Raw genomic sequence first — 22,180 nt, 5'->3', positions numbered from 1 at the left:
CTACCTCTCTATTCTCCCTTTCCTCCCTTCTCCTGCTGGTCTTGCTTGTGATTTTTCTCAGAACAGACCATTTTTTTTTTTCTGTTCTAGAACTTATATTGATGAAATTAACACTTCATGTCCAGCTTTTTTCGCCAAACATGTTTTTGACACACAATGATGCTGCACATATCATGAATTCCTTTTTATTTTTAGGAATCCCATAGTATGAATTATAACATGTATACCCCTTCTCCTCTTGATGTATACAATTTGAGATGGTTTGGATAAAGCTAGTATGAACATTACTGTACAAGTGTTTCTTTGGGCACTTTTCTTATTTTTCTTGGTGAAATTGCTAGAATGTAGAATTATTGTTTATATTATGATAAATTATCAGAACAATTTTCTAATGTGTGACAGTTCAAGTTGCTGCAAATCCTTACACCTTTAGGTATTATCTGCCTTAGCATTAGTCATCTATTTCTATATAAGCAGTTAACCAAAACATTAAAAAAAAAAAAAAACCACAAAACCCAAAACCAACTAACAGAAAAACCTCCCCCCAAAGCAAGCTATGTCTTACCTCACAAAGCTCTTGAGAATCAAGAATCCACGAGTGACTTCGCTGGATGATTCTGGTTCAGGACCTCTCATGAGGTTGTAGTCAAGTTGTTGAACAGGGTTCCAGTTCTTTGAAGGTGCTGGACTAGCCATTCTCAAGCTCAATCTATATTGGCAGGAATCTCCATTTTCTTCACTGGTGATCTCTCCATGGTGATGGAGAGGTGGAGTAAAAAGAAAGATTTAAAGTGAGGGGGAGAGAGAGAAGACTCAATATAGAAGCTGTAGGCTTCTGTAATAAAATCTTATAATTATGTACCATCACTACTGCCATGTGGTATTAGTAACACAGAACAATCCTGATACATAGTGGGAAAAGCTTAGATGAATACCAGAAAGATAAACATCACTGGGGACACTGCAGAGACTGGTAACTTAGGTCTTTTGGATTTAAATCATTACAGTGGAAGAAAAATTGTGCCTCTTTGGTTTTTTGTTTGGTTGTGGTTTTTTCTGAAAGAGAGAGAACTCTTGCCTGTGAACAGGTGCGGGGGAGGGGCAGAGTGAGAGGGAGATAATCTTTTTTTTTTTTAATATTTTATTTATTTATTTGACAGAGATCACAAGTAGGCAGAGAGGCAGACAGAGAGAGAGGAAGGGAAGCAGGCTCCATGCTGAGCAGAGAGCTCGATGCAGGGCTTGATCCCAGGACCCTGGGACCATGACCTGAGCGGAAGACTGAGGCTTTAACCCACTGAGCCACCCAGGCGCCCTGAGAGGGAGAGAATCTTAAGCAGCCTCCATGCCTAGTGCTGACATGGGGCTCAATTTCACAACCCTGAGATCATGACCTGAGCCGTAATCAGGAATAGGATGCTTAACAACTGAACCATCCAGGTCCCTCTCAGGTTTTTTTGTTCTGATCGATTTTATTATTAGATTTTTAGGAGTACTTTATGAATATCATATAAAAACCCTTCACCTGGGGTGCCTGAGTGGCTCGGTGGGTTAAAGCCTCTGCCTTCGGCTCAGGTCATGGTCCCAGGGTCCTGGGATCGAGCCCTGCATCGCGCGCTCTGCTCATTGGGGAGCCTGCTTCCTCCTCTCTCTCTGCCTGCCTTTATGCCTACTTGTGATCTCTGAGTGTCAAATAGATAAATAAAATCTTTAAAAAATTTTTTTCTGACAAAAAACCAAACAAACCAAAAACAACAACAAAAAACCCCTTCATCAGATGTAATAAAAATATTTTTTTCAGTTTTTGGATTTATTATTTACTATTTAAAAAAAATTATTTATTTACTTGAGTGGAGTGGGAGAGAGTCTCAAGCAGACTCCCCAGCAAGCACAGAGCCTGATGTTGGGCTTGACATCATGACCAGGCTGAAATCAAGAGTCAGACACTCAACAGACTGAACCACTTAGGTGCCCCTATTATTTACTAATTTATTTAGGTGAGCAAGATGTTTAATTTTAAAGTACAATTTGTCATTGTTTCTATGGTTAGTGTTTTTTCTATCCTGGGAGATTTGCCTCCTCCAAATTTGCAAAAACATTTTCATTATTTTTTCTAGAGGCTTTATATTTACAGCTTTCTTTTTTAGCTCTAATATCTGTCTCATTTAATATGTTAGAGAATGAGATTTATTCCCCCCTCCATTTATCCAGTTGCTTCATTTCCATCTTTTGAGGAGATTTTCTTTTTCCTATTGATATTCCTTTGAATTTTGTCAGAATATTAACATATATGTCTAGGTCTATTTCGGAAATCTGTATTCCATTCCATTGATCTACTGGATTGTTTATTTGTCAGGACTATGTGAATTTAATCATTGTAGCCTTACAGTAAATCCTGAAACAAGGCAACAAGTATGAAACACAAACCGTAGGTGTTCTTCTTTTTGCAAGACCCGATTTGTCTATTTTACATCTTTTATATCTTTACATATTTTTAGTAAATTTGTCAACTTCCACAAACACAAACAAAACAAAAATGTCCTGCTGTGTCTCTATTGAAATAGTATTGAGTATAGATCAAATTGGAAATTATTGACATTCTGACAATGTTTAGTCTTCTGATCCATGGACATGGCTTATCTTCCCAATGTTTAGGTTTTCTTAACTTTTTCTTACTAATTTATTGTATATTTCAGTGTAAGCATTTTGTACATTTTTCTTAAGTTATTAAATATTTTGTGTCCTATTTCAAATTATATACTTTTAAATTATTTTCCAAATGTTTATTACTCTTATATAGAAAAGCAATTTATTTTGTATATTAATTTTATATCCTGTGGTATTTGTTCTAGAACTTATTCTGGTAGATCCCTTATGATTTTTCATATACAATCTTGTTATCTGCAAATAAAAGTAGTTTTACTTCAGAATGACTTCTTGCAATACGGATATGTTTGTTCTTTGCCATATTAAAATTTGCAATAATTCCCCTTCTGCCATAAGATCCAATTGTTTGAGCTAGGTTGTAGATAATATGCCATATATTTGTTATGTAAAATGGAGACATTTTTAGAGTGAAAGAGGGTATAATTATTGATAATTGTGTCAGTATCACAGGTGCCAGTTGAAACTTCCCAGGCAAACTGGGCATGTGATTACCCATTATGGTCCTTCATGATCTGATTGATCCCTGACAACCTCTCCAATGTTAGCTCCTGATTCTTCATTGGACCTAACTCAACTGTCACGCTGTATTTTATTAGATTCCTTATGGTGGCTTCCTTGTCCTACCTCCTTTAGAGGTACTACTTTCAGAGTTCTTACCTCTCTTCCATTTTCTTTTGAAAATTTTCAAATTCTTTTGAAATCCTTTAATACAGAATTTTCAGAGAGTTGTTTTAGGATTGAGAGATAATTTTATTATAAATATATTCTATTTTTTCTTTTTTTAAAAAAGATTTTATTTACTTATTTGATAGACAGAGATCACAAGTAGGCAGAGAGGCAGGCAGAGAGAGAGGAGGAAGCACGCTCCCTGCCTGGGCTCGATCCCAAGACCCTGGGATCATGACTTGAGCCCTAGGCAGAGGCCTTAACCCACTGAGCCACCCAGGTGTTCCTATAAACCTATTCTATTCCATGACTAAAAAGGAGTATATGGATAATATTTAGCTAGGCTAATCATTATATGTGAAAGAATGAAAAAATTTTCAGTAATAAAATCCTACTGACAGGGAAAAGCAAATCAAAACTTCCCAGTCAAAGCCATGTCACATCACCAAAATCTTTTATATAATAAAATAAGGAGCAAATAAAATGAACTTGGTGCCATAAAACCAGGGCTATGTTAGCCATCAGATACTCCTTGAAACATGTGATTTTTTTTCAAGTACCCTTGTGGTCAGCAGGCCATTTGCAATTTCCAAGGTCCATGATGGGGGCTCCTTTTTGTAGATCTGCTATCATTTCCATGTGCAGGTCAATTTCTCTGATGAATGAGTATCAGAGTGAACTTTTTAGAGAATCACGTAAGGAGGGAGAGAATTTCTCAGTAATTTTATTCTGTTGGACTTCAGACCCCAAGTAATCTCATAAACAGATACTTAGTAGATGCTCAAGTATCAGTGAAGTTTATCAGAAAAATGCACATAAAGCACGAGTTTGGACATAGTGGTTATATACTCTGATTTAGGTGATCTGAATAGTGCCCTTCTTAATTCCTATTTCTTTTGGGAATCCTGTTTAGTTTCTAGCCACTCTTTTCCTGGCACTATCCTGGATGCTGAAAAGGAATGAATGAGGCAAACCTAGTCATTGCTCTTATAGAATTTACTTTCTAGAATAAAGATGTGCTTTGAAAAGCAAAACACTACACTACATATAATCATTCTTTTATAAATTTATTTATAGACAGTGTTCTACTTTATATTGATTTGTTTTACTTATTGCCTCTGATTTAAAGAAATTGTGTAACCAGATGTACATTTCACACTCAATCATTTTTTAAACTCATGGACCCATGTGATTCTTTGTTTTCTCCTTGAAATAGGCTAACGTGGGATGTCATTCGACTCTTGTTGAGCTTTAAAGTGCTATGTTGAGTGCGGAATGAAAATAAATGCACAGTGGACAACTTTCTGACTCCTTGTCTCCTGCCTTCCTGCCATAATTAAATATTTGTTGCACTCCTGATACTTGTTTAGCACCGTGGGGGTTGGCGATAAAACAGTGAGAGAAATTTACATCTTTTTAATCCTCTTACACCTTGCAGTCTAGGGACATACAGTAAACAGACTTTAAATAAAGGTAAAAGTTGAAGAAAAAATTGAAAGTGTGATGTGATGGAGAGAAGAAAAGAATTATTTGAGATAGAATGGTCAGGAAAGGCCATTCTGACTAATGGATAAAAGGTTGAGGTTATATGAATATTTTAAAAAAAATCAGCCATGAAAAGATTCAAGAGAAGACCATTCTCATCATAGGTAGCAGCAGGTGCAAGGGCCCTGAATAGAGTAGGAACTGGGTGTGATTTAGGAACTAAAAAAAGGCCCAGAAGGCAGGAGAGTGGACAAGGATCAAAAGTCAGAGCATAGCAGGGTGCTTGGGCGGCTCCAATGGCTAAGCCTCTGCCTTCAGCTCAGATCATGATCCCAGGGGTCATAATCCCATGATCAGGTTCCCTGCTAGGTGGGGGGCCTGCTTCTTCTTCTTCCTTTGCTATTCCCTCCACTTGTGCTTTCTGGCTCTCTGTCAAATAAATAAAATCTTTTTTAAACTTTTATTTTATTTATGTATTTGACAGAGAGAGACAGAGAGAGAGAGGGAACACAAGCATGGGGAGTGGGCGAGGGAGAAGCAGGCCTTCTGCTGAGCAAGGAGCCTGATGCGGGACTCAATCCCAGGACCCCAAGATCACTACGGAGCCAAAGGCAGACACTTAACAAGTGAGCCACGCAGGTACCCCTGAATAAATAAAATTAAAAAAAAAATTAGGTTCTAGGATTTGGGAGGCAGAAAGCTGCTTTCTGTTACATCACCTTGTAGCCTTAGTGAAGAATTTGAATATTATTCCAGATAAGGGCTTTGTGTCAGGAGAAATGCTCATTTAGTAATACCATCAATTTTTTTCTTAAGGAAGACATGTGCCTCTATGATTTGGGGAATGAAGAGGGTTGCAATTTACCAACTAACTCTCAATTGCTCACGATTAACTAAATTTTTGCCTTTAAGCTTCCTTAGAGTTATATATAGTATTGTTCTAGATTTTGCTATAAAATCTTAGTGGGATCAAGAATCAGTCTGCTATTATGTCAATTATTTGAAGCGTAGTAATTATTTTATGGCATTGTTATGAAATTATTGCACTACATTTAACTAATATGTTTAAACAGATATGTTTTTACAGGGATGAGTACTTTATATCTAAGAACTGGCAAAGATAGTCTCTTACTTACAGATTAATGTGATTTAGGAGCAGTTACTTGGATGACTGAGTTTTAGATTTTAAGGGATTCTCAGAGAGCATTAACAAAAGTGTACTTATTTCCTATCCATAAAATATGTTGTTGAACTTAATCTCTGAACAACAAAGCCATGAAAGGTAACATTCCATCTAAAAGGCTGAAAGAGATCCAAGCATCTCTGTTGCAGTTTAAAAGGAAACCACAGTACCATTTCAGTGATAAATATCTCCTGGGGAGAAAGGAATTAATTAATTAATTGATTGATTGATTTTTAAAGATTTCATTCATCTGATACAGCACAAGTGCACAAGCAGGAGGGAGGGCCAGAGGGAGAGGGTGATCTGTCCAGCAGAGAGTCAGACACAGTGCCTGGTCCCAGGACCTGGAGATCATGACCTGAGCCGAAGGCAGATGCTAGCCCCCAGGTGTACCCCTCAGGAGATTTTTAAATGTTTAGGCTCAATTACCTCATACTTTAATGTCAGGAAATTTTACAAAAATCTTCTATCAAAGAATGTTTCCAAAAGTTCAGTGGTTTAAGTTATAGCATATTAACTTTTTATTCTCTCGGTAGAACAAAATTGACATTTATTAGTAGGCAGTTGTATGAATTTTAACACACACATAAATTCTTGTTATTCAGTATTCCTAAGCAGGATACTGAATTATTCTATCATACCTCGTGCCACCCTTTCCCCTGTCCCCCAAAAATCCTTCCTCCTACTGCCCTCTGTAGTCATACCTTTCCCCCAGCAGACAGTTATTGCCTGCTGGGGGAACACTGATGAATAACTGCTCTGTCATCAGTATAGCTATTTTTCTTTTCAAGAATATTTAAGTAGAATCATCTAGTTTACTCATCTAGTTTACTCATCTGGTTTACTCAGTATAGTGCCTTTGAGGTTCATCCAAGTTATTGAGGTGTTAGTAAGCACACAAAACAACATTCAAAATTATTAACCCTAAATGTAAATGTGCATTATGATACCGGTAAACAATTATCAGAATGGGTAAAATAAAAAATAGTGACAAGATTAAGTGTTAGTAAGGATGTGGAGCAACTAGACTTCTCCATTGCTAACAGGAATAAAAACGGGGAGGAAACTTGGCAATTTTGTATAAAGTTAAACATACTCTCCTGCATACATACTACTTGGCAATCTCACTTGTGTTTGCATCGAAGAGTTACTTTTCTGGAGAAATATCTTTTAAAAACTCATTATCTAGTTTTTTTTTTTTTTTCTGGAATGCTTACACAAAATGATCATATAAAGTTTTTCCAGACAAATGGAAGTTTCTTCTATTTTGACTTGAGGTTGTACTCTTGGTTGAATTAGGACCATTTCATTATTAGTGATACAATTGAAATGGTAATCAGTAATGTGATTTAACACTAGTGGTAATTAGGTACCTGAGGATACTGGAAAGGGTGGAAAGAATACTGATAGGGAACTTGTAGGAAGAACCATGGATTCTGTGGGAGCCTCTTCTTGCAATCTGTGCATTAGATTTGCAGTCTCTTGGAAAAAGTAATGATATATTACCTAGAAAAGGCAGTAAGGGACCTTGTTATTCCATTAAAGCATTCTCTGCATGGTATGAATTCTTTGTCCTTTAAAGCTTTTAAACTTAACTGCATTGTACAGGATCTACAGTTATAAATATATAAATGATACAAAGTGGCCTTTTTCTATTAAAAATTTTGATTTGCCTCAAAATCAACATGATTTAAAATGCACTTAATCTGGGGTGACGTTAGGATGACTTCAAAGTCCGCTGGGTCTTTTTTTTTTTTTTTTTACAATTTTATTTATTAATCTGACAGCATGAGTTTAATAAGCAGGGGGGTGGCAGGGAGAGGGAGAAGCAGGCTCCCTGCTGAGCAAGGAGACAGATGCAGGACTCCATCCCAGGACCCTGGAATCATGACCTGAGCTGAAGGCAGATCTTAACGCAGGTGCCCTCCACCTTTTTAACATTGTTCTAGGATTCTAAGTACAAAACTAATTTTGGACTCACTAAAACATATCCATAGAGCACTTATTTATGCTCATTTTCAATACAGAATTTTTTTTTTGTTAACATCTACCATATTTTCACAAGCAAAATGTACTGAGGATAGTGTTTAATTCATAAAGATGCCTGTGAATAGAAATGAATAAACACGATTTCTGTCAAGTATTTAAAATTCTTAGTTATATACATTTACATTATATTGGAATGAAAGTGGCCTATTCATAAACCAGTAGTAAGGAAACTGAGGAGGAAGAAATCTGAAAGATGAGATAGGACTTGATTAACTTTTTAAAAATTTTTTAAATTTTTAAATTAACATATAATGTATTATTAGCCCCAGGGGTACAGGTCTGTGAATCACCAGATTTACACACTTCACAGCACTCACCATAGTACATACCTTCCCCAATGTCCATAACCCCACCACCTTCTCCCTACCCTCTCCCCCAGCAACCCTCAGTTCGTTTTGTGAGATTAAGAGTCACTTATGGTTTGTCTCCCTCCCAATCCCATCTTGTTTCATTTATTCTTCTACCCCCCAGATTCCCCACATTGTATCTCAACTTCCTCATATCAGGGAGATCATATGATAGTTGTCTTTCTCTGATTGACTTACTTCATTAGCATAGTACCCTCTAGTTCCATCCACATCATCACAAATGGCAAGCTTTCATTTCTTTTGATGGCTGCATAGTATTCCATTGTGTATGTATGTGTTTTTCTTATTCACATGTGTGGCCTCCTTGCAAATATGAGAACAATTTTGCATGTTTATATGTGTGACCTTTTATTTTGCTAGAAGAGGGATGAAAAGTTGTGTCAGTTCTTCAAAATGGTTTATGTTCTAGAGAAAACTGTCCTTCTCACTATGGAAATTGAGATTTCATAGTAAATGTAGAGGCACGACGTCGATGGAAATAAACTTAACATCAAGGTGGAGTTACTGCAGACAGAGATTAGTCATGGTCTACCATGTGGCAATGTTCTTATTATTGTCTTACATTTGTTAGTTTAGTTTTCTTGCTTCTAGCTGCTCAGGTGTTTGTTTCCTCAAGTAGATGAAAGGTGTTTTGATATCAGCATTGAACTTCCTACTTCCAACTGCAACTGTGCTTTGCACAAAAGAATCTCAAGTAATTAATTGAAGGACCAAGAAATATAAACCTATAAGGCATTATCTCCCAAATCTGGCCACCTTCATGGTTTTTGCCACATCAAAGTGACACCTGTCATTTATTTTACTTAAATTTTTCATAAAACCAATATCTTTTTAAAGTAATTATTTAATTTACTACCTTTAATAATTACAGTAATAAAATCTGGAAAATCAGGTTTACTTTTCATAATACAAGACAACTGCAAAATAAATACAATGAAACCAGTACAATGTTATCATATCTTAATACCAAATTTTCTGCTGTAAGTACTGAGCTTGATGGTCTCCTTAGAAAGTAGATTAGTAAGCTGGAGAATGTGATTAAAAACAAATTATAAATAAACCGAGATGTTGTCCTTAATATAACTGAATGTGTTAAAATTAAAAAGGGAAACATTTTCAAATTATGTGCTTCAATGTCTTACTGCTCTTCTTACGTAACACTTAAATTTGTCTTGGTTACCAGGGACAGGTGTCCTAAGTTCCAGGAACCACTGATATGGGATAATTTTATTTTTTTTTTAATTTTATTTATTTATTTGTCAGACAGATATCACAAGTAGGCAGAGAGGCAGGCAGAGAAAGAGGAAGGGAAGCAGGCTCCCTGCTGAGCAGAGAGCCCAAAGCTGGGCTCCATCCCAGGATCCTGGGATCATGACCTGAGCCTAAGGCAGAGGCTTTAACCCACTGAGCCACCCAGGTGCCCTATGGGATAATTTTAATAGGACATAAATTTTGAGGGTGATGCTATTTTGAACGTCCAGTGCACAACGAAACACTACTAAGTGACATTTGACTTTCTTGAGAGTAATCACCAAAGTGATACTTATTTTAGCAAAAAGTCTGAGAGCTCTATTACACTCTCTTGCACTAGCTCTTAATTCTCGCTGCATCTTAGAATTTCTTGAACACCAATGTCTTGGTCCCATCCTAGATCAATTACTTCAGTATCTTAAGAGGCAGGCCTTCAGCACTGGTATTTTTTTTTTTTTTTTAAAGCTCTCTAGGTAATTACAACATGCAGTCCCGGTAAGGATGACTGGTCTATACAATGCATTGAGCATTCAGTATATGCTCGACATTGTGCATTCCTAGTAAATGATTAGTTATTAGACAGAGGAAGAAATACAAAATATTTCCTTCTTAGGGTATTTTTTGACGGTATAAAATTACAAACTTCTCTGACATTAGCTTACAGTTTACATATTTCTGTGGTTAAAGTTGGTCTTGGATTCCCATAGTCAGAATTTAGCAACTCTGTGTGCATTCCATGTATGTTTCTAGAATGGGGAAGAGCAACCCTCCAAATTGTATGTCTAGTATATCATCACAGTGTTGTCACGGTCCAATAATAACACAAGTGCAGTGGCTAAGTTCTGCTACCTCATAGAAAAAAAAAAATGTTGCATGGGACCAACATAGTTATGGCTCCACTTCCTTTTAAAAATCCCACCTCAATATATAGTGTGTAAGATAAGTTGTCTCAGTTTCCCAGGATCACTGAGGTTTTGAAGCCATAGCTTCTACCCTGTGCCAAAGTGTATACAAACAAGAAACCAAATGTTACTTTTATCACTTAGTAAAAAAATCACATAAAAGAACTTTATATATAAAGCAACACATTAAGAATTTGTCAGCTTAATGATCATAGTTATCATTATAAATATCATTATTTATACCATAAGAATTCTTGTACCTATTGACATTCTTAGAACAATTTAGCGTGAACACTTTTATTTCTATTCTATCCAACAGTTACAGACAGTTGCTTTCTGGGGCTAACCTTGGCCTTGATTTATTTTTAACTCTCAAAAATATCTTCAATGTATGTAACCTGAGTTTTTACACACAAGGAATTATAGCATAAGTGATGGCAGTCATGTGATGGCGTGTTATATAGGCAGTTCATTTTAATATTAGCTACAATTTTTACACATGTGCACCTTTAAAGAGTGAATTTTTCCATGTAAATTTCCACAAACACTACATTTTAAAAAATAACCCATACTCTCATTGATTCACCCAGTATTTTGGAAAGTATTCACTGTGTGTCTTGGTAAGTGCCAGACACTTGGCAAATTTTCAGAAAATGATACTGTTGGAGACAGAAATATTTCTTGTTCTTAGGAACCTAATGTTCTACTGGTAACACTCACACCTAAACCTAATTTTTTATAGTGTTGTGTTGTTGCTGTTGTTGTGAAGTAAAACATAGAAAAGTACAAAAGACCTAAATATGGCTCAATGATTCATCACAAAATCCATATAACCTCAAACCACCACTGCAAATAAAACATGGCCGGCACACTAGTAAACTTCCTTCCTTCCTTCCTCATTTTCCTTTTTCTCTTCCCCCAAAGAAACCATTGTCCTGACTTTCAGCTCTATAGTTTAATTTTGCCTTTTATTAAATTTTATATAAGCAGAAACATAGCATGTATGTGTGTGGGTGAGTGTATGTGTAACATCTTTTGCTCAATTTTTTTTTTCAGATTCATGTTGCTGAATTTAGCAGTAGCTCACCAGTTTGTATTCTGTGATATTTAAATTTGTGAATATGCCATCTTTTATTAATCTATTGTCCTGGGTTATGTTCACATCTGTTTGGGTTATGTTTTGTTTTATGTTCACATCTATTACTAATAATACTAATAAAGCAACTAAACATTCTTATACATGTGTTAGAGTAGAAATGAACATGTGTTTCTTTTTGAAATCTAAAGATGGACTTTTTGGGTGATGATCATTACCAGATAATACCAAAATGTTTTCCTTCCAGCAGTGAATGAGTCCTAGATGCTCCTCATTCTCCCACTTTTGTTTAAGAAAGATTAAAACGGGTGGATAATCCAAGGAAAATGGACTTCAGGGATAATCCTAGACCTCACACTGCTGGATTTTTTCCTGTGTAAACCGTTTGACCCCAGTGAATATTGTGGTTGCCTTTTCCACATCTCCCCTCCTTGCTTTATTAATTATCCCAGTTTTCACTGGGTATCTGTGAAGTCCAGATGCTTTTGGTGGAGCTGTTCCATCTTGGATACTGATGGTAGGATAGATAATCAGATGAAAATAGTTAACATAATCTCATCCTCTAACCATAGATTTCAGTTTCATTTGTATGAATTTGTATGTATTGGCTAGTGATGAACAAAATTAGACTCTCTGAGGACTTTTCTTTATGAGGAAACTTCTGGAAGAGTATTTCTGTTCATAGATGTAAATAAGGAGGCATAGAGGTGTAAGGAGTTGTTAGCATCTCTTGACTGCATAGTCAAGCCATGTTTGGGTGGAAGTTGACACTGTGAAGAATAGAAGGGTAAGCTGCAAAGAATCTGAGTTTTCACATACATAGTTGTGAAGCCATCTAGAGCACTGTGCAGCTGATCCTACATTAAGCTTTGTGATTATATATGTCAGTGCTTCCCAATTTGGTTTGAATGCCCTGATACTTGCAATGAAACTTAGGTAATAAAACCACACAGACAGTTATTTGATATGGGTCATTGGTGATTGCTGATAAAAGAAACAGTTTGCATTTACATATTGGATATATGTGTCTCATAACTGACTTGGTCAAATAAACATATTCACCAATAACCATGAACCTAATATTAAAAAATTGACCTGGTAAGAGCTCAGGAAGTCATCATAAGTAGGACAATTCATAATCAGAATTGATGCTTGGGGATTTATTTCCTTGCTGTATCTCTCCTCTTTTTGAATATTCATACTCATGTGTACATACACAAGCAGAGAGCACCTTTCCCAACAGGTTCTGCATTGGTTACTTACATGTCCTTACTGGGAGGTAGAGAATCCCAGAGGCCACTAAAGACCCAGTGTGAAAGAGTAATTGGTGCTCCAGTGTTTTTGTTCACAGAATACCACAGTATCCTTCAAGAGCTCCCAGTCCTGGGTGATACAGAGTGGCGTCCCCTCCTCCCATGGTGGGATTATGTGTTCCCTGTGTCTTTGGAGACATATACTCACTTTTCAAACCTGTTTTGACACTTTCTACCAAATCTGCTTTTTGCAGTGGCTAGAGGACATCCTTTAAAATGAACTGGTTGATATGTATGCCTTGCCCCTGCAGTGTACATTGCTCTCCAAGGTGAGAAAGACTATGAGACAGTTTATCACATGCGTGAAGTTAAACTATGAGCTCTGCTTTTATTCCTCAGTATGGGGAGATCAAATTATTGGTATCTGTAACAGAAAGCTTACGATATTTGAATGTTACTAACTTTGTGCTGAAGGTGCCATACTTTTATTGAGCTCGGACATAAACTAATTTATTGCCCTAAAGGAAAATTAGCTTGAGCAATATTTATTTTGGATGATATTATTTTTTGATGAATGTACAGTAGCAGATTCTTTGGACCCAATTTCTTTTTCAAAACCTTGCAGCATGATGGTTAAACATTTTGGTTGTAGCCAACTGAAGTGACTGTTGGTTAGTATCATTGTTTTTCTCCACTGGCAAAATGCAGATAATTATAGGAATATCAGTGTTTTAAGGATTGGGAGAATGTATGTGAAGTCCTTAAAGCTATTCCTAGGACATAGTGAATATTGAAAAGTAGCTATCATTGGTATTATTATTTACCTTAGGAAAACTGGTTAGCAAGAACACTTATTCTTTCCACATCTTAATTAAGCATGCACTGGTGGAATTTATAGTCTAGGAATGGAGACATATGATAAACAAATCAATACATGGACATGGTAACAAATGCTATGAAGCAATCAAGGGACTGGCTAGAGCCATTATGAAAGGTGGGGTGAGTGACAAAGTTAGATAAAACAGTAAGGGGTGACCTCTATGTGAAGGTGATATTTGTGTTCAAACGTAAGAAGGAATAAGACATGCCAAATATTGGTGTGGAAGATGAAGAGAAGAAAAGATTAGTCAGTAAGGACAAGCCATGCAATTAGACTGGAGTTTGGCCAAGTTTCTGGAACTTAGCAAACTTAGCTAACATGAGCACATAAGGGACAACACATTCTTCTCTTACTGATGCTTTTGAAGTGTGAGGATCCTCACTGGAATCTATGGTCTGATGAAAATGTGGGGTAGAAGGGTAGCTCTGTGAAAGTAGTAAAAGGAAGGAATAGAGATTTAGGTCATATAAGCAGTGGAGATTCAAAGTAGAGGTAATACTAACACAGCAGAAAATCTAATGCATAGGAATTTTTGATAGAAAAGATCCACAAGGTTTCATTTTACTGACCTATATATCTTGATGTATTTTGACATATACAATGCCCTGCATTTAACTCATTGCTCCTATAAAATAAAAATAAAACTTGTACCAACAAAATATTACTAAAACTATGAAAGAATGAAACATTAATTAAAACAGTTTAAAGATGAATAATTTTTTCTTCTTACCTATGTCAGAGAAAGAAAATATATATATATATATATAAATATATATTCTGTCTTTATGATGCCAAGTACTAATGGATTTTTAAAATACCTGAATGAAAAGACAAATGTTTTTATATCTCACCCAAATGTTTGCTGTTATACTATTCTGAGATGGTAAGGTGGCTAGCTTTCCCCCCCCAACAAAACTTTAATCTTTATCAAATTTGTGGAAATCTGAGGTACATGGAATAAAACTTAAAATTCTATAAACTGCATGATTAGTCTTTAGTGTCAAACATACAAAATATGTGCCAAAATTCAAATATTTAGACTCTTATATAATTGAGAACAACATCTCCCTAAGCAACTATCAAATATTTTTTTTGTTTTTCTGAGCCATTTTTTTCTAAATAAAATCAGCTTTTGTTTCTGATTTTGAACATGAGCTTATTACATGTTGTAATCATGCATAAATTCAAATCATGCTTGAAAGTGGAAATATGAAAATAAAAATCTAATTTACAACATGGAAAAATCTAATTTACAGCATGGAGACACAGGATTTAAAGCAGGAACCTGGGGATATGTATTTTGAAAAACCTACCCCCCCCACCCCCCCCACCCCCACTCACCTCCACCTTCTCTGCCACATACACACAGACAACACTGGTTTAAACACTTTGTGACTGAGATTCTCAAAAGTTAATATGCATATGAATCACTTGAAGATTTGTTAAAGATTTTGATTCAGATGTTTCAGGGGGCCCAAAGTTCTGCATTTCTAGCAAAATCCTAGCATTGCTCATGCTGCAGGTCCAAGGATCCCAGGCAGATATCTTTCTAGCATTTCTAAAAAAGCTTTCAAAGATGAAAACTTTACAACCTTTTCTGGTACTGTCTTTGACAAATTTTCACTCAGACTATGAAAACATGTTTTTCATTATGGTAAGGTATTTTAAGACCAATTTCAGTTTTAGTTCTCTTTTTATAAGATTACTTTGTTAAACGAAAGGGCACAAGAAATAACTTCTTGTAAAGACTATTAAATTCAGATAGGTGGCTATAGCTAGAAATTCAACTTTATGTTTGCACTTGGTGCACTCAACTGTCCGTTTTCTTGCATCATTATCAATCTGTTTCTGCCCAGGCCTTCTTGTGGGGTTGACAATGCCACAGAATGCTTTGTCTAATGATCAGACTTCATTATTCCTAAACAGTTTACCTACATATGAGGAGGTCTTGACTCTAAGGAATTCTAGAGAAAACAGCCAACGTTAAATGAGAGAGGCTTTTTTTTTTTTCTTTTTAAGGCAAATTTGGAAACAATCCCAGATTATGCATCAGCCCCATTAATTTAGAACTCAGCTGGGAAAACTCCGGAGAATAAAAACTTCATTTATTTATAATGTAGGGGTTCATTATTTTTCTTTCTGGAAAACATCTGTTTTTAGTTTTTCTCAGCACGTATTAGATAAAAGCCTGAAAGCAGAATCTGGAGATTCAGGTTTTGGTTGCATGGTTGGAGCTGTTATAAATCTAGCAGTGGTCACTTTATAACAATAATTATAAAGGACCTATTTTCAGGGAGATGTGTCAGGCATTGTGTGAAGCACTTAGTAACCATTATCTTAACCATACACAAAAGTAAGATTAAAAAAAGTAACCATACACACACACACACACACACACACAAAAATAATAATAAAAAAACTCTATTTTAAAATGAAAACTCTATTAACTCTATTTTAAAAATGAAAACTTTGTGAAGTTTGGCAAGGCTAAATAACTTGCCCCAGGTCATAAAATAGTAAATGATAGAAACCATTTAGAAAGCAAACCTAGTATTTTTTAACTCCAAAGTATATACTCTTAATTTCTCAACTTTTTTTTTTTTTTTTTAACCTCTCTCAGGCTAAGTAGGCAACCCCAATTACGACAAAATCTACCATGGATACTTTTATATGAAATAATCTATTTGTTTATTGTTTTGGCCTCTAATAGATGCTGATTCTTAAAGATTTATTGATGCGGTTCTGGAAAGTAGTATTACTTCTATGCAAGTATCTCTTCTATTTTCACTTAATGTATTTTTCCTTTTACTCTGCCAGATGATGGTAACAACAGTAAAATGGAACCATCATGCTGGGATGATTTACTTGGTAGTATGAGGAGTTGCTATAAGTGTGAACCAAATGATTTAATATCTATTCCCTTCCCTTGAAGAAACTTAATAGGGTGCATTTGTCTGAGGGAGAGAGAGAAAGACAGATACAGAAAGGGACACAGAGGAGGGGAGGGAAAGGAAGAGGAAAAGATTTTTTTTAAGACACTTTTGCATGAACAAATTAAATGGTGGTAAAATTCTGTAATGATGGTATCCAGTGGGCCAACCACATTCTTTTCTCAGTTATTGGAGGGTTTGAAAATCTCTTGGTCAGAGAGCTTCCCCCCCCCTTCTTAAACTAGTGAGATTTAGGTCGTAGAATGAAAATTCTATTAGGCAGTGTTCAGCAACACTCTAGAGAAACGATGAATTGAGGCCCAAGAAGGATTTTCCTAGAACTGGCCTCTGCCAATACCAGCGCCTTTTTCTTGGAGAGCTTCTTGAAGTTTTGTCCGGCCCATCATACCCTGTATGGGTGGTTTATGAAATTTAAATGCTGTTTAAAGTCATTCTGCTAATTGAAGTGCCAGACGTTAGACTGGCTCTGTGAGGTTTGATGCAGATGTGTGGCTCAGTTTTGATAATGGTTCTTCTGTATAAAGCTTTAAAGGAATAAAAGAGGAGATTACTTGCTTACTAAATTGATCCATGCCAGTGATTACTCTTAAAACTTCAGCTCCTGTGCTCATTCTCAAGCCAGATTAACCGCGCAATCGGCTTTCTTCTACCATATGGAGTCATCTACTTATCTATATATGCACACATATACGCACATATACTTTATATATATAAACTGAATGAGTGTGATTGAAGAAAGATAAATATGGTTTGTGTGTGTGTGTGTATTTAGGGTAATATGGCAGTGGTTTGATTTCTGATAAGATCCATTCTGTAGCATGTATTTATGTAAATAAACTGAAATGGGGATGGGAAACTTCATATTTTAAGGTTGTTTTTTTTTTAAATTTTACCATAAGCCACAGAAGTAACCAATATTCACTGAATGCTGATAAAAATGGCAGCTGTTGTAAGGTTTGTATTGCCCCTAGATCTGGAAAATATAATCCTATAATTCTCTTGAGTGGGGGTGGGGTGGGAAGAGCGGAGTTGGAATTTGGAGCAAGGGGGAGAGGCAAGATACAGGAATTTCAGTATCTTTCCAAAGTCAGCCTTAACTTTTGGCCGTAATTGTGGGAGTTTTCAGACAGGTTTGGGCATGGAAAACTGAGTCACAGGATATTATGCAGTTTTTCAATCATTCAAAGTAGGCAATTTCAATTGCACAATGATAGTATATTAAATATTAGCATGAGTTTCTGGGTTAGGAACTTTTGCTATAACAAAGAGTGGTTTAGAATCTCCAGCTACATTTTTCTTCATAGTACCAGGTTCTTAACAATCAAAGATAAATGAACCGCCCTTGCTTTCAGTGCAAGTGAGGGGAAAAAAATACACATACACACACCCTGGGGGAAGAAAAAGCAGCAAGACTAAGTTCTCCTTAGTAGTTCAATTGAGAGGGGAGAGGCTTGCCTGGCGGTTTGTGGGAGTGAATCTAATTATCAGTCTCTTGCTTTCATTAATAGGTTGAAGCAAGTTAAGTTCTTAAGGGAGGAAGAAGTAGACATTATGTCTGAATTCTGAGACTACATTATGATCATTTACCCATCACTTTCACAAAAATGTTTTTTTCTTAGTAAGTCCTTCATGAGATTGGCTAGGTGGACAGGAAGAACATCAACAATGGAGAAGGCAAAAATCACTTGTAAAACATAGTATACTGACAGATGGGAAGACAGAGCATTCTGGAAAACTGTAGAGTACACTTTAATAAATTTAAATCTATATCTGTGCAGTGTAATTAGCTAGATGGAGCCTCAGTGAAAAATTTCACTATCATCCATTGTAATACATTCCTGTAATCCTATTTCATTTCTCCTTTCTCCCCGGTGGTCTGTGAGTAAAAAATCCTTTTGGATGTTGTCTCTTTGCTTCCTGACCAACATTTTTGTTTTCTTAGCCTCACTAGCCAAAAATCTGATGACGACTATGAAGATTATGCTTCTAACAAAACATGGGTCTTGACTCCAAAAGTTCCTGAAGGTGATGTCACTGTCATTTTAAATAATCTCCTGGAAGGATATGACAATAAACTTCGGCCTGATATAGGAGGTATGTTCAAGTAATTTGTGATATGGTAGAGATAGAAACAAACATTGATAACATTGATAAACAAACATTGATAAAGGCAAAATGAGGAAAGAGGATCCATAATCTTCAAGTGAGGTGTGAGAGCTGGAAATTCAAATTCTCCTAGATATCTGAGACAAAGGCTGTGGAAGGAATGTGACAACTTCTTTATGAAGTAACATCAAAAACAAACATGTAAATAATGGTAAAGAAAGGATATATTAGTTACCTACTTGGTGTCACAAAACATCACAAATCGCAGTGGCATATAATAATATGCATTTATTTAACACTTTGCCAGGAGCAGTTCATCTAAATTAAGCCAGGTTTGGGCTGCTCATTTAAGAAACCTGTATCTTCATTCTATTCCTGGGACCAGGAGACTAGCTAGGAGTATCCTTCTCATGAAAATAACAAAGAGCAAGAAAGAAAGTGGAGGCTCGTACATAAGAGTTAATGCTTAGGATTAGAACTACCATACTCACTTGTGCATGTTAGCCAACACAAGTTAGATGGTCCAGCCTGAAGTTCAGAGGCAGTGAAGCAGCCTCACTTGGGTGAAGGCAGAGGTATCGATGCCCGGACTAGTGAAGAATTCAATCCAACACAGAAAATTACGGCATGGCACTTTAAGGGAGAGTGAATAAAGATGAGAAAAACATCCTTGTTGAATTGAAGCACAGAATGGTGATAGGAATTCTTGTTCATTAAATCTTAAATGAAAATGGAGAACGTCCATTTGGTCATGGATGGCATACTACATGATTTTTAATATCAGTCCTCTTTGACAAATAAGTGTGTATTGGGTTTCCATATGGTTTCCTCATGTTATTTGATGGGTCACACAATTGAATAAGTCATTGAAGAAGATTGATTTTGTGTGGGCTGAGGTGTATGCAGATAAAGTGGTCATGCCAAGAATCAACAGAGGGGAATGTTTCAAAAACAATTCATAATATTTGTTGCTCTTCATGTTTGTAATGAATATTTTTTCTGGATCACTAAGTAGTTTTGTTTTTTTTTCTACATGGGTCAATTCAGGTTACCATGCCCAAATAGATTTTAGGGCTTAAAGATCTATCTGAAATATCTGAGAGAAGGTGGAAGAAAATCTGAGCAGTGTTTTCTTATTTGTTCATTTTAATGCAATTGTAAAGAATAATCAGTTTCAAACCCTAATATGATTAGTTACTGCATTTATGTGCTTAAAAGGAGATTTTTTGGGGAAAAACAAATCGTTATTTATAGGTAGTGAATTAGTTACTGACACCAAGTTAGTTGTGAGTAAATCACTTCTAATATAGCAAAATAAATTTACTTCTTGAGTAACACAGACTAAAACATTAAGATGTTGTGCTTCTCCATATGCACATATCTGTCATTCTCTTTCAGTGAAACCAACATTAATTCATACAGACATGTACGTGAATAGCATCGGTCCAGTGAATGCTATCAATATGGTAAGTTTCTAATAGTCTATTTTATTAACATATTAGAAGATGTGGCATCATAAAAATAGCAAAGAATATGTCAATAAGAAAATTCATAAGGGAGAAATAATCTTTCAGTTTCTTTTTTCTCTATTGTAATATGAAGATAATTATTTTTTATAATTTGTTATGAGAATTAAATGTGATCATATGTATACTACTTTTTGAAAAATGCTATACTTTTAAAATTCAACAATCATTGCTTACTTGGTCAGTATAGCTTATTAGAAAATAAAATACAATACTCCACTAATTTTTAGATTTGATGGTGTGATGAGGGCATAGTTTTCTTCAAACTGGAATTATTTAACAGGGGAATAGTGGATTAGACATAACAAATGTAGCTTTGTTCTTGTATGGCTCTTTCTATCTAAATCTGAAATAAGAAACTAGATTGGAGTCTAGAATAGAGTAGAACATACTATAACATAACCACATTAACAAACATAACATAGTCATAGTATAATTTTGAAATAGGGTTTGTGAAGCTAGCAGTAAGACGCTCTGTTGAGTCTGGGAGATGAGAAACTTTTTCTTCTTGCGCAATGTAGATCAGAATCAGAAGTTACTTAGTAACTTTATCAACTGGCACATCACTAACTGACTGACAAAGAATTTCATAAAATAGCTTCCCTTCTTACTGTTTGTAGACTATAAACACGGAACTAAGTGGTGAATAAAGTGATAAGTCTTGCCCTAGTGAAAATGTAGTTAGTTATAATAAGATAACACAGCAGGAGATATCAAGAAATAACACAAAACAATGTATATGAGGAAGAGGAAGAAGATTCAGGTCTGATCCTGTGAAAGGTTGTGTATTCTGGATGTGTAATATGTGTAATGTGGATGAATTCCCATTGCCCAGATCTCATATTCTAAGTACATGGAGTTTATTCTTCCATTTTCTCATTTATAGACATCATTAAAATCAAGTTACAAAACAATGTTAAATAATACCTAAATATAACAAATCAGAACTTGATTTGTTCTGACAACATATCTAATGGTCTGAATCACATCACCCTTACTTCTCTTTAATTAAAGTCAGTCACTCGCCATTGTAGTGATATATATTTGAGGGTTATCATTACAAAGTCATTTCTCATCACAGCACTTTGTGAATGTGCTTTGTGATGCAGTTAGTACAGTATTAAAGATTATTTTTTAATGGGTTCATTTCCTCTTATTTGGAGAAAAGAAAAACTATAATAGTAACAAATTTTGAAAACTTACCTTACAGTTGGTGTTTGCTATCTGCCAGACACAGCACACACTATTTGATGTGCATTCTCCTTCTTATCCATCTTCATACTACCTAACAAGACAGGTCCATTTTTAAAAAATTCTATTGTTAGAGAGAGAGAGAACTCAAGCAGGGGGAACAGCAGGCAGAGGGAGAAGCAGGCTTCCTGCTGAGCAAGGAGTCCGATGAGGGGCTTGATCGCAGGACCCTGGGATCATGACCTGAGCCAAAGACAGACCCTTAACTTACTGATCCATGCAGGCATCCCAACAAGACAGGTTCTTCAAGATCCCAATTTTATTATGACACAACTGAGCCTCCAGAGCTCCAGTTCAGGACTTTGTTCACATTTTAGCAGGGAATTCTGAACCTGGGTGATTGTTTCCCTAGAGATATGTGTGGCAATGTCTGGAGACATATTTAGCTGTCACAATGTGCCAGGGCTTGGTGGTGGTGGTGTTGGTGCTACTGGCATCTAGTGGGTAGAAGCTAAGAATGCTACTAAGCATTCTAAAGTACACAACACAGCCCCCATAACAGAGAATGAGCTGGCCCAAAGTAACAGGAGAAACTGCTCTAGAGAC

The 22,180-nt window shown here is 35.9% G+C and overlaps 1 protein-coding gene and 1 long non-coding RNA gene across 3 annotated transcripts in view; one reads left to right on the top strand and one right to left on the bottom strand.

Annotated features, from left to right (window-relative positions):
* Positions 1-22,180, top strand: part of GABRG2 (gamma-aminobutyric acid type A receptor subunit gamma2) — a 102,894-nt gene that overhangs the window by 9,364 nt on the left and 71,350 nt on the right. For both annotated transcript variants that reach the window (XM_004737670.3, XM_004737671.3), the window contains exons 2-3: positions 18,694-18,845; positions 20,256-20,323. In XM_004737670.3, coding sequence (XP_004737727.1) covers positions 18,694-18,845; positions 20,256-20,323 — 220 coding nt within the window. The remainder of the gene's footprint in view (positions 1-18,693; positions 18,846-20,255; positions 20,324-22,180) is intronic.
* LOC106007435 lies at positions 572-21,739 on the bottom strand. The gene is made up of 4 exons (XR_001182192.2): positions 21,587-21,739; positions 19,349-19,490; positions 14,154-14,225; positions 572-749 (listed from the first exon to the last, which is right to left on the bottom strand). It is a non-coding gene; the product is annotated as an uncharacterized LOC106007435 (long non-coding RNA).

This window comes from Mustela putorius, unplaced genomic scaffold, assembly GCF_011764305.1.
Source record: "Mustela putorius furo isolate JIRA1106 unplaced genomic scaffold, ASM1176430v1.1 tig00000145_pilon_pilon_pilon, whole genome shotgun sequence".
NCBI classification, from domain to species: domain Eukaryota; kingdom Metazoa; phylum Chordata; class Mammalia; order Carnivora; family Mustelidae; genus Mustela; species Mustela putorius.
The sequence above is the reverse complement of the archived record's forward strand: the minus strand, read 5'-3'. Positions and strand labels throughout refer to the sequence as shown.